Consider the following 26,385-nt stretch of genomic DNA (forward strand, 5'->3'; position numbering starts at 1 on the left):
TGCTACGAGCTGAATGTTGAGTAATTATTATGACTAACTAGTATAATATAATAACTCATCAAGTAAAATAAGGAATCATGGTAGCTTTTCAGTCACTACATGAACCACATTTCCAAGTACAGAGGGGAAACACAAGGATGACTCTGGGGGTAGATTTAAGATTGTGTATATTTTATAAAATAATATATTACAACAGTTGAACACACAAAAACAAATTTGTTCATGACGTGAAGCACACATAAAGAACTTCAGTGACAATGTCCTCACTGACTCCTGAGAGAGAGAGAGAGAGAGAGAGAGAGAGAGAGAGAGAGAAGTGAATTAAATAAGGAACATTTAGTTGAACATGTTCAACTCTCTAATTTTAAATGAACTGAGAAAAAAATAAAATAATAATAGAGGGAGATGCAAGAAATCTGAATAGAAATAACATGTTATTGACATGACTTTTCCTGACCTTTAAATATTTTAAGCACAGGTTGTGAAGTATGCAGCAGCACTACCTACCAATGGATGCTCTCCCCTCTTTTCTCTTTTCTTCCACTTTACTAAAATAGTAAATGGAGAACATAACCACTGCTGGGTTAACAGAAATACTGTTAATGCTTAAAAAAATGATACATTGGACACTGTGTAAAAAAAATTACATTTTCTACTCTTACATGTGATGATAATCCGGACCAGAGAAGGCGGCCTTCTCAACATCCCGCAGAGAAATTCTGCAGCCCAGCCAGGCCATATATGATGGTCTATCAAAAGAAAATTGTTCATTAAAATATACACAAATCTAGGAATTGAGGTCAAATTGAATTAATCATAACATTGCATCTCCCAAAAGAATGTTTGCAAATGTTACCTTCATAGAGAACTGCATTTGAAATGGCTTTCCAAATGGGATTTCACTTTGCTCCACTTTGTTGGGTGAAACAAAGCAGAGCTGCAGAACGGGCAGAGGAGCTCCTTGCAGCATGTGGTGCATCTCTTAAGTTCACGAAAGGATCTTCCTTCTTGGATTGTTATGTGTTTCTTGAAAAAGAGAGAGTCCAATTGGTCAAATAAAACATTTTAAGTTAATTTCATATAAATAAATAGACATAAATTAGGCCTAAGCCTAGTACTTGACCAATTTATTTATTATTCTTTTGTCATATATTGCCTGCACTGAAATCACTTATAGAGTACACATGACACAATCTAACACGTGGTATTATTATTATGATGGCCTCTCTGTTATGTCTGACTATTAAAACTGTCAAATGCCTCAATCAACATTACAAAAACAATGTCAAAATGAAGAGACATGCTCATAACATGTATTGTAGGGTAAACATGCCCAGGTAAAAAAATACTATAGTAATTTATAGTAAATACTATAGTTTTTTTTTTACCCATACTATAGTAAAGTACTTGAATTAATTTGTTGTGGTAATTCTATAGTTGCTGTGGTAACATAACAACTATAGTAATATAATCAAATTATTTTACCCAATACTGTACTAAGTTTTCTACAACTATAGGGTATATGCAATATACACTACAGTTTACTGTAGTAAAAAATAAAGTATACTACAGTATTTATTACAGTTTATCAGTTCACTGTATACTACAGTATGCTAAGGGATTTATTAACAAAGTGTTGTAAATACTATTATTTATACAGTATAAGTTACTACAATTTACTATAGTATGGTTCAAAAACACTATAGTATTTACTGTAGTATTTTTTGACCTGGGCAGGCTGACAGTGAGCACGCACATGACAGTTAAAACATTAAGATTATTTTAACTTGCTTAAAATGGAAAAGCATTGAGTAACTAACAAGATTTTACAACGAAGTGCTACAGTTTATTGTACTGCCTAGGATTATTAATCATACCATAGTCACTTGCTAGTCGTGCTACAGTTTTGTTAAACAAATATGCTAACAATTAGTTTTACAGCATTAGAAGCTAATATATGATGGCTATAAAGTGCATTCAAGACTATTTAGCAACTCACGATCACTTCACTTTGCAATTAAATGCATCAGAATTGTTTTTAATGTTAAACAAATAAAAATTGATTTACATTTGATACTCACACTCTGAATGTCGTCCATCTCTTCCGAAAAGCATGCGGTCACTGGTCCTGTAATTCGGTAGGTGGTGTTGTCACTAAAATGTAGGGTCCTAGAAATGCGGTCCTGAAAATGCAGCCTCCGGTTGTGCAGGCAGATGCTACTCTGGCATGTTGCCTCTCTGTCACTATCTTCACATCTCCTCCAGATATCAGCATTGCATTGGACAGTGTCATGTTCATCTGCACTATTCTGAGTTTGAAAGAAATAACCTGGTGATTGTGATCGTAAAACAAATACGTATATTATCCATTGTATATCTGTAGTAATATGCTAAATAATTAAATGGGTTTGTCTTATTAATAGGGCACAAAATAAATAAGGAGCATTTGTGTGTTTTGTAGGCTGGTATCAATGATTTTAAAATAAGTCAACATGACCATGTTTATTTAAACAACAATTACAGAATACATGGTAATTAAAAATTAAAGAATACACGGTAACACTTTATAAATATACAGTAACAAAGCTTACAAATCATTTGCAAACTATTAGTTAATTCATAGTTTATATATTGTAATCTCTACAATAATATATTAATAGCTTATATACAAAAATGAGTTCTTTATTCATTGTTACTGTAATTAACAAAATTATTATTGTTTAATTACTTAATAAAAATAGTTAATGTTTTTAAGCTTTGTTAACAACTTATTAACCATATAAGTAACGTACAGTATTTTAAACCAGTAGTAAAGGAGTTTTTAATATGGTTATTAGGAGTAATTAGTTCTCACTTTAGATTAGGTCACTGAAAATGGGAAAATGTCATTAATTAAATGCATTAAACCAACATTTATTAGACATTAATTGCTTTTATATTCAGCATTCCTTAAAATTATTACAAATACATTAAACACACACACACTAATCAAGCACTTTTTAAAAGCATCTTGACAAAAAAGCTTTTCAGGCTTCCATTTGTGCTTCTTCATTGTTTTGATGAAGTTACAGTTATTATAAATTGTTGAAAGTTGTAATAATGAAGTTACAGTTATTATAAATTGTTGAAAGTTGTAATAATAAAGAATGAGTTTATGTGTCCAAATTTTTGACTGGTGCATTATCATCAATTCTAAAACATATAAACAATATTTCATTCAGCATGGGTTTTGTTGGCCTCAAAGTCTTGAGAAGGTCATGTTTTTCTCTTATTGGGGTTCAACAGCAGGTGGACCTCGAGGGCTGGGCAGGGGCGGAAGAGGACGCTGGCTTTTGGATGGCCTTTGAGATTCGCTACTCTGCATGTACGGCTCATCAGGCTGATTTGCGTGATCTGGCATTAGAGAAACGAGTCGAAACTCTGCTTCCTCTGCGGAACAGATAGATACAGCAGAATGAGAAACAATTGGTTTTGAATGATTGGTTTGAGATGTTTGAGAATGTTCAGAAGCACACCCACACTGAGTGACATTATTACCTCAATCAGACCTACAAATAGATGTTCTCAGTTGTTCTCATCAGTTGTAAGTGTGAATACACAAAAATGGGAATTTATACCTTTTGCTGCAAAATAACATTTTAACAATAATTATAAAATAATATGATATATGATATAATTTTATGTAATAGCTTCATGACTGAAATTCCTCAAAGGCAGCTCTGTGGCAGGAAACATGATCATGAGGAACTTTGTGACAGAAATAGACAATTACCATCATCTTTATTTTCATTGTTGCTGTTCTCTTCTTTTTTTCTGTTCTCATCTTCATTTGCATGTACACCTGTAAGTGGATTATAAAAATATTCTTTGAGTCAACTAATTAAACCAATGTTGTCATACATGATATATATGTAGAATGATTTATTTAGATAAATGAACCTGTGTTGGAGCACACCGGCTCAACATCTTTTGCTGTCTTTTTGCTGATCATGTTGCTGAGTGTGCATGAGAACTTATCTCCAGATTTGAGCTCAGACGAGCTGACATGTAAAACAGCACGTGTCGTGTTTGACTTCTCTCCATTTTTCGTCCAGGACACAGAAACCTTACTGCTATTCACTGGAATACAAGTCAGATTGACTCCTTCTTCTACACACTCGACTGTGACTGAAGGTTCAGGCACCGGCTCTGAAACACACACAACAACAGCAAGTCTTAATGCTGAGACACACTTGGTCTAGATTTGAAAAGACAAAAAAAAAAAGGAAAGAAATTACATTTGCCTTCAGTGCAGGTTTAAATCGCAGCAGATCACAAGCTAGTACGTACCTAGAACACAGAGCTTCTCTACGGTTTTCTTTATTAATTTTCCATCTTTGTCAAAGACTTCGGCTTTGTACTCCCCAGATTTGCTCTTCTGTATGTTCTCCAGTATCAGGGACCCATAGTGGTTAATGGTGAGCCCTTCGTTCTTAACATTTGAGCCCTTTTTTGAATACACCCTCCTTTTATTATGTGTCCAGATCAAGTGGCTGTCCTGTGGTAATTCTTCATCACCCAGTCGAATCACAACATTGTCACCCTCTGCTTTGTAGGTACATGAAGATTCAAATTTACCTAAAAAAATAAAGTGGTATAAAAAGTTTGAGCAAAAGGATCAATAACACAGTGAGAAATGTTGCTGTGTTGCGTATCGAGCACAGTCATCACTTTTCACTATTGCTGACATGACTTGATTTAACACAGACACACGCGAGAGAAAAGACTGATATCTTGAAACACTTTTACTCAAAGGAATGGGTCTTACATGGGAAACACATGACTGGGTGAATAAATATTCATATGAAAATATTCATATTGCTTATATAGTATAATATACTTTGAAGAAGATCAAGTTAAAGAAATACAAACAAGACACGGAGGATTATCTTCGGAATGTGGTACACCCATGGGATATCAGACCAGCAGTTACCACTTCCAACATCAGTGACAGTGTTACCCATGAGACCAGTGTACCAGTCCGTGGATCACCTGGAGCAATACCATGGACAGTGGTTCGAGTGCACAAGTTTCTACCTCTTTTTTGGGTAGACGAGCTCCTCTACAGAGACCACAAAGAAGAAGAAATGCAGAAGTGGTTCAAGGGCCTTAAAGAAGTCTACGACCGTGGACTCAGAGCTTCTCAAAGAGACAGTAATCAATAGTTCTGAAAAAGAAAAACTGTCTGATGATCAAATTGGGGTTTTGTCTAAGGACTGTCATTTGTTCCAACTAGTGGTGCTAATTCTTTTAATCTAAAAGTGGATCTGAAATTATGATATTTTTTTTTTCTAAATCAGTTTCTGGTTCATCTACTACACCTTTCAGACCTAAAAGTACTTTTTGCCTGAATGTTTCTAACTATACTATTCATACCTTTTGTCGTTTGGTCGAACAAGATGTGATGAAAACTTCCCTCATAATGTTTCGTTGAATGAGAAAAAAAGCTTTGACTGAATTGATCGATGATCCGAATATTACTATAAAACCTGTGTGTAAAGGAGGGGCGATCGTAGTCCAGAATACGATTAAATACCAGCATGAAATTCTCTCACAATTTCAAAGCGAAAGGTTTTATAAGAAGCTGCCCAATGATCCCACTAATACTTATTGATCTGAGGTGTTTTTCTTTTTAAAGAACGCTAAAACACAAGGTTGGATATCCCAGTCAGAGTTTGACTTCATGTATTGTCAACATCAATTTAGGCCTGTTTTCTACACTCTTCCCAAAATCCATAAAAGGTTAATTGATCCTCCAGTTTGTCCATTTGAGGTGCACAGACTAATTCCCTTTTATCTCCCTTATCCCAGTATGTTGATTTTTTTTTTTTTTTTTTATCAAACCATTTGTTCACTCGTTGCCAACTTATATTAGGGATTCTACTGATTTCATTAATAAGATTTCTCAGTTACATGATTTATCTGAAACTTCTTTATTATTAACTTTGGATATAACGAGTCTATATACTAACATCTCACATGAGAAAGAGTTTAGTGCCCTTAGACATTACCTATCGGCATGCGGCGATGTCCTTCCACCTTCAGAGTTCTTGATTGAGATGGCTTCGTATGTTTTGAAATATAATTATTTCAGTTTTGACAGATTTTTTTCTTCAGATTAGTGGTACAGCAATGGGCTCGATTTTTGTCCCTAAGTATGCCAATTTATTTATTTATTTATTTATTTATTTTTTGAGCATTGTTATGTAATTAATACTGATACAAATCCTTTCTGTCCATGTATCATTGAATGGTATAGGTAAAGATATATTCTGTATTTTTTTTGGGAGATCACAATGAGGTTGACTTGGAATTCACCTTTAATTCGTCCAGAGTACACTTCCTAGACATGTGGGTGCAGGAAAATGAAGGCAAGTTGATTATGACTTTGTATACAAAAGACACGAATCGCAACACTTTGTTGCTCGCTACCAGCTTCCATACAAATGTTTTTAAAAAGGGACTGCCTAAGAGTCGGTTTTATAGACTGAGGAGGATTTGCTATTCTGATTTAGATTTTATTGAAAAATTGAGAATCATGAAAAAGAATTTTTTAGATAGGGGTTATCCTTCTGAATAGATTGATGAAGCATTTAATACATCTTTCCAAAACACACATTCTGAGATGTTAAAAATTAAGACAAAAAAAAAAAAAAAAAAAAAAATTTTTACTTTTATTACAACTCATTCATCCAAGTCTTATTTGATAAGATACATTTTTAAAAAGTACTGGTATTTGTTGTCTTCTGATATCTTTCAGTATCCTCCACTGATTGTGTACAAATGGGCTAGGAATTTGAAAGATCACTTAGTACATGAACTGGTAAAAAATATAGAATCAGTTCTGTGATCACTTGTGTCTCCGAGATATATTTAAAAATATCCTTAGTCCTCCAAGGTTTATAATGGTTGTGAATAGTAGGCCAAATTCTGAAGACAGAAAAAATGCATCCATCCATAAAAAAATGAATCCATATGACACCCAAGGGTTAATAAATGCCTTTTGAAGTGAAGGGATGTGTTTTTGTAAGAAAAATATCCATATTTAAAACTTTACATATTCTAGCTTTCGGCGAAAGACCACATGCAGAATGCACAAGTCGACTTGCGCCAAATGAGTAATCCTCTGACGCGATGTATGACGCAGGATGTAGGAGTATCATAAGCTTAGACGTCTCTCACGGTTCAAACAAATACGGCTGGGCAACAAACTCAAGCTCCTCTTCTCTTATATCGAAATCCACCGACATTTCTCTTTCAAATTTCTCATTTTAAACTTCTAATTCGTGAACAGTTTTTTGTTTTGCTCTCTACCCTGCACGTCATCGTGTCAGGTCAAAGGTTGCTATTCCGCCCGGAGGTCGTCCACCGGAAGCTCGTTATTTGAATTTATAAAGTTTTAAATATGGATATTTTTCTTACAAAAATGCATCCCTTCACTTCAAAAGGCCTTTATTAAAGTCATATGGATTCATTTTTTTATGGATGGATGCATTTTTTCTGTCTTCAGAATTTGGCCTACCATTCACAACCATTATAAACCTTGGAGGACTAGGGATATTTTTTAAATATATCTCGGATTGTGTTCGTCTGAAAGAAGATAGTCATATACACCTAGAATGGCTTGAGAGTAAGTAAATCATGGGACAATTTTCATTTTTGGGTGAACTATGTCTTTAATGAGCTCATTGAAGTAATGAATACATGTTAACTATGATCAGGATATATAGCAAAATTTGGAAAGGTGCATGTTGATCCAGAGTTTGCATCATCTGAAGTCTTTGCAGGAGTTGGGGTCATCTCTTCACAAAAGTTACAGCACTGAAAGTTCAATGCAAACGAGAGATATTGTCTTTTAAAGTTATGGCAGTTTAATGCCTACAAAAACGACCAGTTTGGACTACAACAAGCTTCTTCCCGGGTTGGTGACATGATAAACCCTGCAATTAACATAAACCCTGCCCACAGGAACACGCAACAAAGTGGGCGAGGCCATGTCGCACGGCATTATGGAAGCGGAAGAGTTGTCTACACCGGACGCACACGGCGAGATGCGACGCATCAAAAGATAATAGAACCCATTATAATCAGTGATATTGTCTACACTGGATGTGGCGCTGAAGACAGCTTCCAGAATCTACACGAGTTCAATGCTGGATTTGCACAAAGGCTATTACTGAAAGATGAAGTAGTCCCACTTTAAAAGCAGAAGCTGCTGTTTATGGGCCCCTAACTGTAAGTATTTTTTATTGTTTGTACATGTCTTTTAAATGTATTATGTTGCTATTTTTTGGTTGCATCAAGGACGTAAACAAAGACCAACGCATTTTTGCTTCGAAACAGCGGTGTAGAATAAAGGTAAAATATATGAAAAATACAGCGTTTTTTTTTAAAAACGAAGCATTAAGACATGTTAAACTGCACCCCATAAACACAGTCAAGCCTAGAAAAAAATCAGTGAACCACCCCTTTAATAGGTAACAAGTGTAGAGATGATAAAATTGGTATTATATGATCATATTTTCTTGACCTGGTAAGAACTCTCGCAGCTGCATTTTGTACCAATTGTAGCTTGTTTATTGAGTATGCAGGACAACTAGCTGCATTACAGTAATCTAGTCTAGACATCATGAATGCATGAACTAACTTTTCTGCATCAGAAACAGATAACATATTCCGTAGCTTAGCAATGTTTCAGAGGTGGAAGAAGGCTGTTTTTGTAACATATGAAATATGATTTTCAAAGGTCAAGTTGCTGTCTAATATAACACCCAGGTCTTTAACCGTAGACGATGGACATCTGGTACATCCTTCTAAATGCAGACTGTAGTCTAAGAGATTCTGTGTTCAAGTTTTTGGTCCAATAAGTAATACTTCAGTCTTATCTGAATTTAATAGAAGAAAATTACTGGGCATCCAGTGTTTTATATCTTTAACACACTCTGTCAATTTGGATAATTTAGAGATTTCATCTGGTTGTGTTGAAATATATAACTGAGTATCATCGGCATAGCAGTGGAAACTAATTCAGTGTTTTCTTATAATATTACCAAGTGGCAGCATATATATTGAAAGTAACAGAGGGCCTAACACAGATCCTTGCGGCACTCCATAATTTACTGATGTTTTCTTAGATTTTCCCCATTTAAATATACAAAATGGTAACGGTCTGATAGGTAAGATCTAAACCACCTTAACGCCTGTCCCTGAATACCAATGTAATATTGTAGTCAATCTAGGAATATTTTATGATCTATAGTGTCGAACGCAGCACTGCGATCAAGTAACACTAGTATTGTTATACAGACTTGGTCAGAAGCTAGAATTTTAACGAGATGGGTATGGATTTGAAATGGGTCTGTAATTTGCTAATACATTTGGATCTAATTGTGGTGTCTTAATGAGAGGCTTAATAACTGCCAGCTTGAACAGCCTTAGGACATAAAGACGAGTTAATAATATTGAGAAGAGACTCTTCTGTAACAGGTAACAATTCTTTCAGTAGTTTTGGGTATTGGATCTAATAAACATATTGTTGGCTTAGACGCTATGATACGTTTATTTAGCTCTTCCTGTCCTATAGTTGTGCAACTGTTCTTGATAGGCAATAATTGAAGCTGAATCATAAAACGCTGTCAAAGGTTGTACATTTACAATTGTATTTCTGATGCTTTCGATTTTCTCAGTGAAGAAATTCATAAAGTCTACTCTGTGATGCGCCACGCATTATGTAATCACATTGGAAAGGTCACGCGTGACGTAGGCAGAAGTACCGCGGTAGGGCGAAAAATTCCATCTCATTTTCTCCTCCAACTTCAAAATCGTCTGACATCGTTGTTTTATCTTTTTTTGTTTTTGTAAAGGCCGTTTGACTTAGTCTTTGCACGTTCCACCACCCCCAGTCTTTGATATCTCCACCCGTAACTACTTTGACACCTTTTGCAAGACGGAAAGCAACACTGCGGTCATTGAAGACTCCATCGTCTGGCATGTCCACGCTACCTCAGCTAAAGGTAAGGTGCACGGTCACTGCTTTCCCGGTGCTTGTGTTCTCGATGTCACTGCGCAAGTATCCTTGATCCTGAAGGGTGACGAGAGCATCGGAGCTGTCATGCTGTGGCTGTCATGGTGACATTAAGCTGCAGCAGTCAGAAATCTTCAAAAGAGACTCGGAGAGGCAAACTCGTAATAAGGCAAAGACAGCCTATTTCTATGAGGGGCCGTATAGGTCATAATTATTGAAAAGCCTCTTACAAACACTAGTGAAACAAAAAACATTGATCAACCTTAGTGAAATTCATTCATATGAATTACTAAAAAAAGCCTCTGACTCAGTTAAGCACAAACCCCACCCCACAGCCGATTCTAAAGATTTCATTGGTCAGGAACTTTGTTCTCTGACAAAATGCTTTCGAGCATCCTGAAATTGAACAAGGAAAATCACCAAACTGTCTTTAAGATTTCAATATTTCAAAATGTCCCCACGGAGACCTTTTTGGTTGCAAGTTTTTGCTTTGTTTTCCTTTACATGGAACAAAGAGGATGATATTACAGCTTTTTTTGGAGGTACACTGCAGTGTTTAGAGGACATTCAAAGAGCTGTTGATGGCATGAATATGGAAAGCCTGCTCAGAGGACTTGAGGACCACACAAGAACCATGCATTCATTGTTGCAAGCTGTAAGAGCTGTGGATATGGACAATTCCTGTTTACGGGAACTGGAGTCCTTGGACAGATGCTTGTCTTCACTGGAGCAGAGATATGGTTCCATGCAAAGACCACCTGAAGGGATGGACACAGACAACATCTTGGTGTTCAGCCATTGACATACACCAGAATCAGCCTATTTCCCTGTCCACCAGGTACAATGAACTAAAATAGATACTTCTGGTCAGGGCGAAACGAAAACAGACATTTACAGAAAAGACTTTCGTTCATTTTCAGAAGACAAATGAAGATCTTTTTAATAACAGAATGCTGTCAGATTTCCTTCCATAGACTGCCTTTGCACCTACCACTTTGATGCTTCAAAAACTTCATAAAGAGATATGGAAAACTAATCCATATGAATCGAGTGGTTTAGTCCAGATTTTCTGAAGAGAATCGATCGCTTGTTATGATGAACAGATTTAATTTAGGCTTTTACTCACACGTAAACATTGATCAGCAAACATAAGCAGAAGCTCTACTGAACCTGAATAATTCACAAGAACAAAACACTTCAGGAAGCTCAAACATGCTGTGTAACACACGAGAATGAACCTCATTGGTTACGCAGCACGTTTGAGCTTCTGGAAGAGGTCTGTTCTTCTGCGTTATTCAGGTTCATTGGATTCATATGGATTAGTTTTCCAATCTCTTTATGAAGTTCTTGAAGCGTCAAAGTGGTAGTTACAAAGGCAGTCAATGGAAGGAAATCTGACAGCATTCTGTCATCAAAAATATCTTAATTTGTGTTCTAAAGATGAACGAAAGTCTTATGAGTTTGGGACGACATGAGGGTGAGTAATTAATGACAGAATTTTCATTTTGGGGTGAACTAACCCTTTAAGGCATAGTTGAAGCCAGACTAAAAAGATTAAAAGAACTTGTGTAAACTTTGGTGAATCCTCTTTGAATGAGGGACTTTCACTGAACTTTACACTGAAGCTGTTCTGTCATCTTTTACATAGGGTGAATTCAGGGTGATGACTTTTTCCAAGTCATCTCAATGGCAAGAACTGTCCCAAATTGTTTATTTGTTTACACGTTGTATTACAGTATCTTTACTGTTATATAGTAAAGATTACTGTATTACAGTAATTACATTCTGTCATTAGTAAGTGACGCAAGCGGTGAACAACAACCTGTGTATAATGGTATAATGGTCTCTCCATGAGAATTTTCACACTGAAAGCGATCACAAAATTTCACACAAATAATATGGATTGTTGCATAACAATATAAGTAAACAAACAAACAAAACACGCAACTTTAATTTCTTTAATTTTCCCTTATTTTTTCCCATGGATTTTCTCTTGGGGCTGCTACTGGTCATGGACTCATGTGCACTGTTTACTCTGCATACCCCACATTACGTGCGATATATGTATAGGGATTGCATATTAGTTTGACATGTTGCCTCTCTGTCACTATCTTCACATCTCCTCCAGGTGGCAGCATTGCACTGAAGGAATGACAGTGTCACGTTCATCTGCACTGGTATTATGAACCTCATTATGAGTGACAAATTCATTTGATAGAAAAAAACCTGGACAGAAAATACAAAGTAAAAGTAATTTTCAAAGACTTTTAAAAATAAGAGATTAAAATGATTGTGATCTATTGCAAGAAAAAAAAAAAATACATAGGTTAGCCATGCATAAATTAAGTGCTTTAAACTAACCTTTATTGGACATTAATTGCGTTCATATCAAGTGTTTCGTAAAATGTTTAGAAATAGATTAAAGGTTTAGTTCACCCAAAAATTATTAGTTCACGCCAAAAAGATGGCATGAGGGTGAGTACATCATGGGATAATTTTCATTTTTGGGTGAACTTTAAGCACTCTCTCTCTCTCTCTCTCTCTCTCTCTCTCTCTCTCTCACACACACACACACACAGACTTTCCGTAGACATAATGATTTTTATACTGTATAAATTGTACATTCTCTCCCCCTACACTAACCCTACCTCTAAACCTACCCATCACAGAAAACTTTCTGCATTTTTACATTTTACATTTTGAAAACTGTTTTCCTCATATGGACCAAAAAAAATATGTCCCCATCAGGTCAAAAATGTACTGGTATTACTATCTTTGTGGGGACATTTCCAAACAATAACAATTTTTTTTTTTTTTTTTTCTATTTTAGATGTCTTTTAAATGAAGAGAACAGATTTTATTTTCTATACTATTCTTTTCTCAACATACACAATAAGAATGATATTCAGATCTCATTATAATCTCCACTGAATTACTGTCAGCGTTGCAGTGTTACCCGCACACACTCCCAGAGACGCACATACAGGAAACTAGACCACTAAGAGCTTGACATCTTAAAACAAACCAGCTCACTCAGAGACCGGTGTGAAAATGCTGCAAAACTTGACATTAATTCTCCTCTTCAGTTTAATCTTCATCTTCTCCTCTGGTAAGTTGTTGATTAATTATATATATATTTTCTCTAATGCCACTTGTCTGATTATACACAAATCTTTTTCACAGTGAATTATTTCTACACCAAATAAGAAATTATTTGTGTGTTTTTTGGTTTTGGGTTATTACTTTCAATTAAAAACCATTCACATTTCATAGCAATCTATATGGTTTCATATGAATATTTATTCACCCAGTCATGTGTTTCCCATGTAAGACCCATTCCTTTGAGTAAAAGTGTTTTAAGATATCAGTCTTTTCTCTTGCGTGTGTCTGTGTTAAATCAAGTCATGTCAGCAATAGTGAAAAGTGATGACTGTGCTCGATACGCAACACAGCAGCATTTCTCACTGTGTTATTGATCCTTTTGCTCAAACTTTTTATACCACTTTATTTTTTTAGGTAAATTTGTATCTTCATGTACCTACAAAGCAGAGGGTGACAATGTTGTGATTCGACTGGGTGATGAAAAATTACCACAGGACAGCCACTTGATCTGGACACATGATAAAAGGAGGGTGTATTCAAAAAAGGGCTCAAATGTTAAGAACGAAGGGCTCACCATTAACCACTATGGGTCCCTGATACTGGAGAACATACAGAAGAGCAAATCTGGGGAGTACAAAGCCGAAGTCTTTGACAAAGATGGAAAATTAATAAAGAAAACCGTAGAGAAGATCTGTGTTCTAGGTACGTACTAGCTTGTGATCTGCTGCGATTTAAACCTGCACTGAAGGCAAATGTAATTTCTTTCCTTTTTTTTTTTGTCTTTTCAAATCTAGACCAAGTGTGTCTCAGCATTAAGACTTGCTGTTGTTGTGTGTGTTTCAGAGCCGGTGCCTGAACCTTCAGTCACAGTCGAGTGTGTAGAAGAAGGAGTCTATCTGACTTGTATTCCAGTGAATAGCAATGAGGTTTCTGTGTCCTGGACGAAAAATGGAGAGAAGTCAAACACGACACGTGCTGTTTTACATGTCAGCTCGTCTGAGCTCAAATCTGGAGATAAGTTCTCATGCACACTCAGCAACATGATCAGTGAAAAGACAGCAAAAGATGTTCAGCCGGTGTGCTCCAACACAGGTTCATTTATCTAAATAAATCATTCTACATATATATCATGTATGACAACATTGGTTTAATTAGTTGACTCAAAGAATATTTGTATAATCCATTTAAAGGTGTACATGCAAATGAAGATGAGAACAGAAAAAAAGAAGAGAACAGCAACAATGAAAATAAAGATGATGGTAATTGTCTATTTCTGTCACAAAGTTTCTCATGATCATGTTTCCTGCCACAGAGCTGCCTTTGAGGAATTTCAGTCATGAAGCTGCTTTATTAACCTTGAATATTTGTCAATTTAAATTATATCATTATTGTAAAAATTTTATTTTGTTAAAAAATAAAAATAATAATAATAAAAAAGATCATATATTACATTTACATAAAACATATTTCAGTAATTTGAAATACTTTATTCTGTTTGGTCAATCACAAAATTCTGTGAATAAATATTTTTTGTATAATGATGCTAAATTGTATAATTGAATGTTGTCACAGACAATTGTTTTTCTATGTCACTGTCAAAGTTTTATGTCTCTCAAATCACTCCATAGTCACATATTAAAATCATTTCAGCTCAGATCAATATTTCATGTCCATTTAGTTAGTAAGCAGCTGTGTAATAAGTGGTTCGATATACAGACAGACGATCATTACAGTAAACTCTTTCAGGACCTGCTTACTGTCCTGTTTATGCTTAAGTTTGTGCAGAAAGTGAAATTGTGTTTTTACATCTTTTTGCAGTTGCTGAAATGATAAATGGTGGTAATGATAATGTTTTTTGTTTGTTTGTATTTGATCCTTTTTTAGATGGGACTGAGAAGAAATTACTATTTGGCTTAGATTTCTGGTGGATGCTGGTGATCCTGTCTGGAGGAGCAAGTTTCCTTCTCATACTCTTCATCATCTGCCTAGTCTGTGTCTGCCGCTGCTGCAGCCGAAGCAAGAGGAAGGCAAAAGGTATAAGTTCCCACTGAACTGTTTTCAGAAAGCAGACATAGGTCTGATTGAAGTAATAATGTCATTCAGTGTGGATGTGTTTCTGAAAATTCTCAAACCAATCATTCAAAACCAATTGTTTCTCATTCTGCTGTATCTATCTGTTCCGCAGAGGAAGCAGAGTTTCGACTCGTTTCTCTAATGCCAGATCACGCAAATCAGCCTGATGAGCCGTACATGCAGAGTAGCGAATCTCAAAGGCCATCCAAAAGCCAGCGTCCTCTTCCGCCCCTGCCCAGCCCTCGAGGTCCACCTGCTGTTGAACCCCAATAAGAGAAAAACATGACCTTCTCAAGACTTTGAGGCCAACAAAACCCATGCTGAATGAAATATTGTTTATATGTTTTAGAATTGATGATAATGCACCAGTCAAAAATTTGGACACATAAACTCATTCTTTATTATTACAACTTTAAACAATTTATAATAACTGTAACTTCATCAATACAATGAAAAAGCACAAATGGAAGCCTGAAAAAAGCTTCTTTGTCAAGATGTGATGCTTTTAAAAAGTACTTGATTAGTGCCAATTTGCTTGGCTATTGGCCCTGTGTGATCGGTCTGTACGTTTGTTTGGGTATGTTTGAGTTTATATGACTTTGTTTTACATATCTCATATTTAATTCTGAACAAACAGCATTTCTAGTTCCATAAATGCTTTGTAAATATACGCAACTCACTGAATCTAGGTCATTTCCGTTGATTATATGAGGATCTGTGTGACATTTTCTGATTGTGCTCACCGAGACCACCTTTGTACATGCAAGCACAACAGACTTTTTGCACTTTTCCTGTTTTAACTGATGTCACTGAATTGTGGTCGCAAGATCTGCTTCAGAAAACAGCATTACACACATCTCTCATACACAATCACTCAGTTCTGTACACTTACTGTTCGTGAAACCTTACTTACTGTTCAGTAGCCTCAAGCAACACAACTGAACAAAAACAAATTACAAGTTAGCAAAGTTACTTAAAATGTATATTTTATATTCATGAAACAGAAAGGGGTCTCACTTTATGAAAAGTCCTTTATCTCACTGTTTAAATAACAAGTTTAACGTTAAACCAAAGCATGAGTTACACTGAGGTTTCCCACATGTGGTAAGTGTCAATGTGATTCTGACATTTGGTTTGAACTTGTGAATATGTGGGTATTTGTGCTTTCATCTGTCTACTGTATTGATCTCTCGTGAAAATGTATTTGAATTTTCTGTTGTGAGCTCAACATATCAAAAGAACAGTCAAATGAATAAACACATTATGTCTGGAATCCAACTGAAAAGTGAGTGGGATGTGGGGGGTTTTAGCAGTCACAAGGTTAACCTGGTTATGTAAGAGGTCAATGGAACATGTTGGTATCATATTTCCACATGTTCCTAAATGAGTAAAATGATCTCATGAATATTCATCTTTGTTTTTGCATGTTTATTTTTTCTTTAAAACTTTATTGTTTTCTTATTTATGTAGCTAATAGCTAATAAGAATAACTTGGATTGTTTAGCACACTTTTGAAGCATGACTTGCATGTGATTCTAAGTTACAAACACTCTAAACAGTGAAAGTATTGTTTGATGCACAGGTGCATTGACCTGTTTTCATTTGGATTTCCTTGCTCTTGATGTCTGAAGTGAAACTCTCACACTTGTACCCATCTAGTTGTGTTCAAAAACAAAAATATCAGTTATGTATTTTCATCTCTGGGCACAAACTAATAAAGAGTAAACTAATTAACTAGATATATTACAGTTTTTCTTAATCAGTTTGACACATTTCTCCAGATGAATGTAGTTGCTCTCAAAACATTTAACAGTAAACTAAACATGCTCTTATGTTGGCAAAACAGTTCAGTATTCACTGCATAATGATGCACTGCAGTTTATTCTATTAATGCATTTGTCAAAAATAAATACTAACATCAAAACTACAAGTGTGTTCTCTGTTGATTTGATAACAAATTCAGCTGTAGATACACAAATACATGAATGAAAATACATGTTTTCCATGTTCTTTAATTGTGTTCATCAAAGTTCTTTAATAATGAGTTTAGCTGCATAATGATGAGTTGAGTAAAAAAGAGCTGCCATTGTTTTTTCCTGATATGTTTGCAATTAGCTGGGTTCCCACTGAATTATTATTTGATGAGCTGGATGATGTAATGTTTCAAGGTGTACAGTCTCCGCTGGTTCAGCTCAGTCCCAAGTCATTTTCATCTCTGGTTCAGCCCAGTCCCAAGTTGTTTTCATCTCTGCTGGTTCAGCTCAGTCCCAAGTCATCTTAGTCTTTGCTGGTCCAGCCCAGCTCCAAGTCTCCTTCATCGCCATTTTGCCAACTTTAAGTCTCCTTTGTCATAGATAATACTGCCCAGCCTCCCTCTCACTCCTCCTCCATCCAGTTCCTTGGCCTCACCTCCGCTGTCTCCTTTCATTCTTCTGCTCCTCCTTCAGTGGTTCTGCCTTGATGCTCTCTGCTCCTCCAACCCATTGCCTCCACCGTGGTTCCATGATCCCTTGTCTCCACCAGGTTCTATCATCCCTCAGGCTCGTTACAGCACGAAATAATATTTAAACCTATAACATTTTACACAGATAACTTTAAAGTTAATTAAAGTTAATTTAAAGTTATGTTTAAATTTAAACATAGCCTATAATATTTTTATTTCACAATTCTGATTTTTTTTCTTGCATTTGCGTGTTTATATCTCCCAGTTCAGACTTTATAACTCGCAATTGTAAGTTTATTTCACAATTCTGAGGGGAAAAAAGTCAGAATTGCAGGATATAAACTTGCAATTCTGAGGAAAAAAGACACATCTCACAATTCTGTTTTTCCTTCTAAGAAATGTAAGATATAAACTCAAAATGAATTTTTTATTCTTTTATTCTGTTCCTTCCATAGACTGCTACTGATGTCGTTTTCTGCAACCAGGTAGGCTCCGCCCACAAAAAGACTATATATATGGTCTATATACTAAAGCACATGAAAAATAATTTATTTTAATTTCAACTTAAGTGTGTTGTCCAAAATGGCATTTGTTAATGTATTTTAAATGTGCTTAGTCTTTAATATATATTGTGTGCATTAATACACTTGAAATGTATTTTTCTTTTGAATTTCAATACACTTGCTTATACAGTATAATCTAGTACAACTTATTGTTGAAATTTTTATCACCAGCTCCTGGTCTAAACTCAACTAGTGTCAGTTTTCTACATAATATTTGACATAAAATGTCATTAATGAAGTGCTGTATTTGTGATACTTAATGCAATAGTGCTGTACTTTACATATGTGTATAATACTTTTAATATCATTATGTTGTTCTAAGTCGATTAAACATATTTAATTGCATTAATTGATTACCTTCTGTGACCTCTTGTTCTTTTTCTGGACCAAAACCTTAAAAAGTACAATTAAAGTCATATTAAAATACATTAAAAAAAAAAAAAAACAGTTTAACATAGAAACTTGTATAGCTACAAAACTTACTGTACACATAAAATATGAGACAAACATTTAAGTATCAGTGCTTGCAAATATGATTTACCTTGTAAAATATGCTCAAAGAGTATGAGCATTTTTTCCATCACCTTATGTCCCTCAGGTGGGAACTCAAAGGGACACTGGACCTCCGCTGTCCACCTATGGGCCTTTGAACACTTCCCCAGTAGCAGAAGAGGAACGTATCCCAGCACTTTAAGTTTTTCCATCTAAAATAGAATGTCAAACAGTACAGCTTTCAAAAATGGTTCATAATTCTTAAAAAAAAAAAAAAAAAAAAAAAAAAAAGTTTAAAGAAATCTGCTTAGCCTGATGTCACGCTTAGCCAACATGTGTTTTTTCTTGCTTGAACACAAAAACAGATTTTTTTTTAAATGTCCAGGCTTACTATCTATATTTTACCATACATACATTTTGAAAGGCTATTCAGACTGTCAACTTTCAACAATATCCAAAAACAGAACTTGTGATCCATAAATGCATGCAAGTCTTATTTCAGAAAACAACAACTACCAACAACAAAAACAAATCATGGCTTCTGCTAAAGTTCCTTTTAAGGAACGTCAGTTCACTTGGTGGCCATATTTGCAACGCCTCCAGGCAGCTTTTTTTTTTTTATTACTTATTTACTTGAATGGGGAACTCCTGAAGTCTCAAAACATATTGTAAAATTAGCAATGAATCAGACATGAACGGTGTCATAAGATCAAATAGAGTTAAACCTGTAGATTTTGTTTTGATTGAGTCATTGTGCATGTGCAGAAGTTCTACTTTCTCTGGGAAATGTGGACACTGGCGTAAAGTTGAACCTGGCATTTGGACTATACAAAAACAAAACAAAATGTGTAAATTTGACATAGCATAACAGACAGACATCACATACAAAACTTAAAGATAAATGAATCTTTGATAAGTATATAGTTTTTGAGAGTATATATATATATATATATATATATACACACACACACACACACACACACACCACCATTCAAAAGTTTGGAAACGGTAAGATTTTTAATGTTTTTAAAAGAAGTTTCGTCTGCTCACCAAGGCTGTTATATAATTAAAAATACAGTAAAAACAGTAATATTGTGAAATATTATTGCAATTTAAAATATCTGTTTTCTATTTGAATATATTTTACAAAGTAATTTATTCCTGTGATGCAAAGCTGAATTTTCAGCATCATTACTCCAGTCTTCAGTGTCACATGATCCTTCAGAAATCATTCTAATATGATGATTTGCTGCTCAAGAAACATTTATGATTATTATCAATGCTGAAAACAGTTGTGTACTTTTTTTTTTTCCTTGATGAATAGAAAGTTCAAAAGAACAGCATTTATCTGAAATACAAAGCTTTTGTAAAATTATACACTACCATTCAAAAGTTTGGGGTCAGTAAGAATTTTTATTTTTTTGAAAAGAAATGAAAGAAATTAATACTTTTATTCAGCAAGGATGCATTAAATCGATCAAAAGTGACAGTAAAGACATTTAGAATGTTACAAAAGATTATATTTCAAATAAATGCTGTTCTTTTGAACTTTCTAATTATCAAAGAATCCTGAGAAAAAAATATTGTACACAAATATTTTGCCCAATAGTACACAATAAATGTTTCTTGAGCATCAAATCATCATATCAGAATGATTTCTGAAGGATCATGTGACACTGAAGACTGGAGTAATGATGCTGAAAATTCAGCTTTGATCACAAAGTATAAATTACTTTGTAAAATATATTCAAATATAAAACTGTTATTTTAAATTGTAATAATATTTCACAATATTACTCTTTTTACTGTATTTTTAATTAAATAAACGCAGCCTTGGTTAGCAGAAGAAACTTCTTTTAAAAACCTTAAAAGTCTACCTCTCAAAAACGACACTTATTAAAGAATAATACAGACTAATTTATTTTCATTATCATGAAAAGTATTTCAGGGATGGCCAAGATAAACACCCTAAAAAGTATGTGATTGTGCAGGGTTGTTAATCCACACATCTGTGATCTACACGTAATGCCTGCATGGACATAAAGTAGTGTGATCTCATCATAACGTAACCAAAAAACATGATGCGCACAGCTGACCCTCACTAAATTTTGTCCCTAAAACATTTAATGAGAAATGATTTTAAACTGATATTAACCGCCTGACAACTGTAGGCTAATTTGAGTTATCAAGAACTGATACTTTTTTGCTAATATATATATATGTGTGTGTGTGTGTGTGTGTGTGTTTTTGCTAATTACTTACTTGGGTATTCTGATGATTGACGACTTTGATGATGATGATGCACGAGGTCGCACGATGAGGGGGCGGGACATTGATGATGGCGCTAAAAAATGTTTAAACATTTGATTGGTTTCCAAGCGGGAGTGGGTGGTTCCTGAAAAAGCGAAGGACTAAAAATCAGGGCAATACACTTTTTATATTTATTTATTTATATATTTATTTATTTATTATTAATACTTTTACTATTACAAATACAATCACAAACAAAGAAACAAAAATTCGTGTAACATTAAACAAGCAAAAAAAGAAAAGAAAAGAAAGAAAAGCAGAGAGCAGATTAAATAAAGCAGACATATAACTAATTCACATTGAATTAATGAAGCTTCTGCAAGCATTTTTCTTTCCCCGTCGGGGATTGTTTAAACTGTATTATGATTCTCAGTGCGTAATAGATGTAGTAGCAACATTCGTCCCCACTAGAGATGATGAGTAAGTTATATAGCCTACAATAAATTTCTGTAAAAAAAAAAAAAAAAAAAAAAAAAAAAAATATATATATATATATATTCTAAATAAGTCTTCTAAATCAATATTTCTGCATATGCTGCTTCGGCACCTGCACGAGATGAAATCGTGAATCTTCGTTCGATTGAAGGGGCGGGACGATGATGATGATGACGTTGACTATAATAAATTTCTGCGCGCAATACATACGCATTTTCTATCAATGGAAGTTTAACGGGAGGGTTTTGCGTACCATATATACGCCAAATGTGACTTTGGCGTGTAAATACTACGCCGAATGAAAATGCAAACTCGTAGTATAGATACGCAGTAGCAGGAGACTGGGTTGCACTACCAGATGCTATAGATGTCGCTCACCAACTGGGTACCAAGCGCGCTAACAAATCGAGGCCCCGTGCAACAATCATTTGCTTCACAGCCAGGAGATTCAGAGATGCAGTTTGAAAGCGGCTAAGAGCAGCGAGTTTCTTCGGAACCAATGCATGCAGTTTAAAGAGGATCTGACGAAGGAGGACAGAGACAGTAGATTGAAGTTATGGCCTCTGATCAAAAAAGCCCGTGATGATGGAAAATCTGCTTACTTTGTCGGAGGTCGTGGATTCATTGAATGTACTGAAGTGACAGGGTGAGAGGAGCAGACAAAGGACTGATTTCGATATTTTCTCAAGATTCTCAAAACGTTAATTTCTATGTTTATATTGCTGCTATAAACTCTAATAACTACGGACATTGGTTTACACTCAAGTTCGGGTCGCAACTTCGGTTTGAAAGGGTGTGACCTTCCCGTTTGAATGTTTCACAGTATTTAAATACTGTTCGTTTTGTTCTTTCATAATAATCTGGAACTTTAAAGAGACATGTTACGTTTCGTCAGCCACCGATAGTAATTTTGAGTTTAAGATTATTTTCCTAATGTTTATTTAGTGCTGCTGAAGGTGCTGATCTTGATACTACTCTGATTTCAGCGTTTATATATTGATCAGGTATTTAATTTGTTTAATATTCTTTAACTACTTTGTCATATCTATCATTTGTTTCGTTTAATGCTAAAAGGAAAGCTCTTTTTCATTTTGCTAGACAATTTAGGGCAGATTTTTGTTTTGTACAAGAAGCTCACTCTACTAAAGAGGATAGTAAATTTTGGACATCACAATGGGGTAATTCGGTATGGTTTTCTCATGGGTCTGAACACTCAGCTGGAGTTATTACCTTAAAGAATAGATTTCATTGATTGCCATCTTCAGTGTATTTAAATCCTCAGTTTTCTCTGTTCATTGTTCTGCGTCATTAATGGTTAAGTTGTAGTGTTTGAAAGGGAAACCCACAAAAATAACTGTCCATTGCCTTTTCATTGCTATTTTTTGCTTGTAAATCCTGTCAGTAGTTTTTAATGCCAAAAGAGGGTTTGCGCTGGCTCAAGCTGTTAGTAAATCTGGCTAGTATTTATATGCATCTCAAAAGCATCTCCTGTGATTATTTTTCATTTTATTGCTTTTTTAAAGGGGTGGTTCACTGGTTTTGTTCTAGGCTTGATTGTGTTTATGGGGTGTAGTTTATGTCTTAATGCTTTTTCATATATTTTACCTCTATTCTAGACCGCTGTCTTCATTGTCATTTGAACGGCCCGTTGGCTTTCTGGTCCTATGATACTACTCCCTCCAAAATACTGTTGTGCTTTAGTCTTTCCTTTAACAGGAGGCGTGAAGAGAAGCACACAACAAAGCGAATCCGTTTCAGGAACTTTACTCATTAAACCACAGCTTTACAACAGCGGGGGTTTATGCTCTTGCCCAGCGCTGATGGGTTTATATACAACCATCCGCACCGAAGCCTGCGAGCATACTGACGCTAAACATAAACAAACAGTGAACTAAACCCCGCGTGATGACGTAGCCACATCTGATTGGCTAATACAGAACTTATTATGAATACATGAAATAACAGTAACACAAACAACTTATTTTAATTAACTAACACTATAACACCACCCCCCTTTTTTTTTTTTTTTTAGCTCTGCAGAGTCCCTTCTGCACCACTGAAGGTGAACAGTTAACTTTTCTTTTCCACTATTTTATTTTTTATTTATTTTTATTATTATTTTTTTTTTAGTCCATATAACGACTTGGGGCTCGAACAAGTCGCCCCCTTTTTGTCTTCGTCCCCTCATTTCCACAGGGACTAGGGTCAGAGTGAGAGTCCGTTACAAGAAGGGTCGGAGGTTCTTCCGACACAGTGTTGTCAGAGGATGTAGGGTTTGGCACTTCTGCCTCTATGGCTACAGGTACCTGAGCAGTTATTGGAACCCGGGAGACTTCCTCTGTGCAGGTGTATTTGCGTCGCAGACGCTGCATCCAGGCAGGTATGTGATCACTTAGATAGGGTTGCAAGCGATCATGATGCAGTACTTTTTCACTTCGTCTGTCCCTGACTCGGTAGAGCACTGGTCCGAGGCATGCTGTGACGACGAATGGCCCTTGCCATGAGGCTTGGAGTTTTGGACTGTAGCCCTTTTTCCTGCTACTGACTCTCATTAACACAAGATCACCTACTTGATGGGACTTCTCTCTGGCTCGTAAGTCATAGACCTTCTTCTGGCGCGTCTGAGCAGAGTGTAAGTTCTGGCGCGCCACTTGATGAGCCTGCTGCAAGTTAGCTTGCAGTTCCTGGACAAACTCAGATGTACCTTTAGCTCCCCTGGTAACCTCAGCCGTCCTTAACCAGATGTCATGTGGCTGGAAAACTTCTCGCCCCAACATCAGCTGATTTGGTGTGAAACCTGTTGCTGAATGCACAGTGCTCCTGTATGCTGCAGTGAGTAAGGGAAGATGTTCATCCCAATTACGCTGACTTTGGTCCACGTAGCACCGTATCATCTGCAAGAGCGTTCTATTGAATCTTTCCACTTGCCCGTTCGAAGCTGGATGATATGGTGTGGTCCGGGTCTTGGTTACTTGTAACAGGCGGCAAACCTCTGTGAACAGCGAACTCTCAAAGTTCCGTCCTTGGTCAGTGTGAATCTCAAGGGGAGCACCAAAGCGTGAGATGAAGTCAAACACCAACCTCTTTGCTGTTGTCTCAGCTCCTTGTTCAGGGACAGGGAACGCCTCTACCCAGCGTGTAAACTGGTCGATTATAACGAGGATGTACCTGTTGCCTGACTTGGATTCTGGGAATGGTCCTAGGACATCAAGGTGGAGTCGATCCATAGGCGCACCAGCCTGGTAGTTCTGGAGTTTGGCCCTTCCCATTGGACTGGTTGTCTTACAAGAACTACACTGTGGGCACTTCTTGACGAAAAGGCGTACATCGCTCCCCATATTGTACCAGTGGTAACACCTGCGTAGGCGCATAAGCGTCTTTTCCTCCCCTACATGACCTGCTTGAGCTGGATTGTGACAGGCTTGGAGAACCTCATTCTTTAGGGAAACCGGAACAAGTAAGCGCAAAGATGACATACCTCCAGTGACATCATCCCAACGGTAATAGAGGACCCCATCTCGCATCTCCACCTGAGACCAACACAGCCAGTACTTGCGAACCGCTGGGCTCTGCATCATGACCTCTTCCTTAGCAGGCAAGGAACCATCAGACATCCATTTATGGAGAACAGAAAGGTCTGGGTCAGCTAATTGTTCTTCCCTGAGACTTTCGAGGCTCAACGGTTGCAGCCAGTTTGACGAAGGACCTGGGTTGTTATCACCTGCTTCATTAACAAGACTGGGAGTGTTAGTGCAACTAACCTCATTCTGACAGTCAAGAGAGTGTGTGCGTCTTACTGCCAAGGGAATAACATCATCGACATCTTCCTCGAATCTGGCCCATTGATGGTGGAGCTTTCGACAAAAGGGACAGCCCTTGCATGGCAAGCTATCTAGCTCTCTTCCTGCTTGATAACAGTCACATGGTTCCTCATCCAGAGTCCTTCGGGACAGTGCGTCAGCGTTGGCATGGTGTGTCCCCGGCCTATGCTCGATGACAAAGTTGTACTGGCTGAGTTCTTCAAGCCACCTAGCAAGTTGGCCTTCTGGTCGCTTATACCTGTATAGCCACGTTAGACTGCTGTGATCCGTCCTTAAAATGAAGTTAAACCCCAGCAAATAGTGGCGAAACTGCCTTGTGAATCTGACAACTGCTAGGAGTTCTTTACGTGTGACACAGTACCTCTGGTGTGCTGGTGTGAGGAGACAGCTGGCAAATGAGATAACTTTCTCTTCCCCCCACTGTAACTGTGAGAGTACTGCTCCAATACTCTGGTTGGACGCATCGGTGTCCAGGACAAACTGTCCTAATGTAACTGGGAACACCAAGATGGGTGCAGTTGTGAGGCTCCTTTTAAGATTTTCGAATGCCTTTTGCTGCTCCTCCTCCCAGAAGAAAGGAGTCCCTTTCTTGAGTAGCATTGTCAAGGGTGAAGTGATTTCAGCAAACTTGGCAACAAACCTCCTATAATAATTGCACAGACCCAGGAAAGATTGGAGTTCCTGGACACTGGTTGGGGTCTTCCACTCCCTAACGTCATTAATGAGGGCTGGATTGGTCTTAATTCCTTCGCCGCTCACAACGTGACCAAGAAACAGGACTTCATCCCTTAGCAGCTGGCATTTCGAGGGCTTAAGCTTCAGTCCATATTCCTGCAACCTCTGAAAAACCTCTGCGAGCCGTTCTATACACTGTTCCACATCTTCACCAAAGATGATTATGTCATCCAGGTATATCAGCAAAGTGTCCCACTGCAACCCTCGTAGAACCAACTCCATGGCCCTCTGGAATGTGCTGGGTGCGTTACACAGACCAAAAGGCATCCTGGTGTACTCATATAGTCCATACCTCGTCACAAAAGCAGTCTTGGATCTGTCTTTTTTATTCATTTCAATCTGCCAATA

At 36.5% G+C, this 26,385-nt stretch overlaps 2 protein-coding genes and 1 long non-coding RNA gene across 3 annotated transcripts; 1 reads left to right on the forward strand and 2 right to left on the reverse strand.

Annotated features, from left to right (window-relative positions):
- Positions 1 to 150: 150 nt before the first annotated feature.
- On the reverse strand, positions 151 to 2,217 carry LOC127518924 (uncharacterized). Its single transcript, XR_007931691.1, has 5 exons — positions 2,082 to 2,217; positions 857 to 1,026; positions 663 to 749; positions 508 to 548; positions 151 to 273 (listed from the first exon to the last, which is right to left on the reverse strand). It is a non-coding gene; the product is annotated as an uncharacterized LOC127518924 (long non-coding RNA).
- A 341-nt stretch (positions 2,218 to 2,558) lies between these two features.
- LOC127518889 (uncharacterized) lies at positions 2,559 to 5,003 on the reverse strand. The gene is made up of 6 exons (XM_051906107.1): positions 4,973 to 5,003; positions 4,330 to 4,617; positions 3,940 to 4,188; positions 3,773 to 3,841; positions 3,538 to 3,623; positions 2,559 to 3,429 (listed from the first exon to the last, which is right to left on the reverse strand). Exons 1-5 carry the CDS (start codon positions 5,001 to 5,003, stop codon positions 3,565 to 3,567), a joined length of 696 nt encoding a protein of 231 aa, XP_051762067.1. The 3' UTR covers positions 2,559 to 3,429; positions 3,538 to 3,564.
- Positions 5,004 to 13,009: 8,006 nt separating this feature from the next.
- Positions 13,010 to 16,649, forward strand: LOC127518724 (SLAM family member 5-like). Its single transcript, XM_051905745.1, has 6 exons — positions 13,010 to 13,172; positions 13,580 to 13,867; positions 14,009 to 14,257; positions 14,356 to 14,424; positions 15,050 to 15,199; positions 15,351 to 16,649. The coding sequence occupies exons 1-6, from the start codon at positions 13,115 to 13,117 to the stop codon at positions 15,509 to 15,511; spliced, it is 975 nt and encodes a 324-aa protein (XP_051761705.1). The 5' UTR covers positions 13,010 to 13,114; the 3' UTR covers positions 15,512 to 16,649.
- The last annotated feature ends 9,736 nt before the right edge of the window (positions 16,650 to 26,385 follow it).

This window comes from Ctenopharyngodon idella, chromosome 9 (genome assembly GCF_019924925.1).
Source record: "Ctenopharyngodon idella isolate HZGC_01 chromosome 9, HZGC01, whole genome shotgun sequence".
NCBI classification, from domain to species: domain Eukaryota; kingdom Metazoa; phylum Chordata; class Actinopteri; order Cypriniformes; family Xenocyprididae; genus Ctenopharyngodon; species Ctenopharyngodon idella.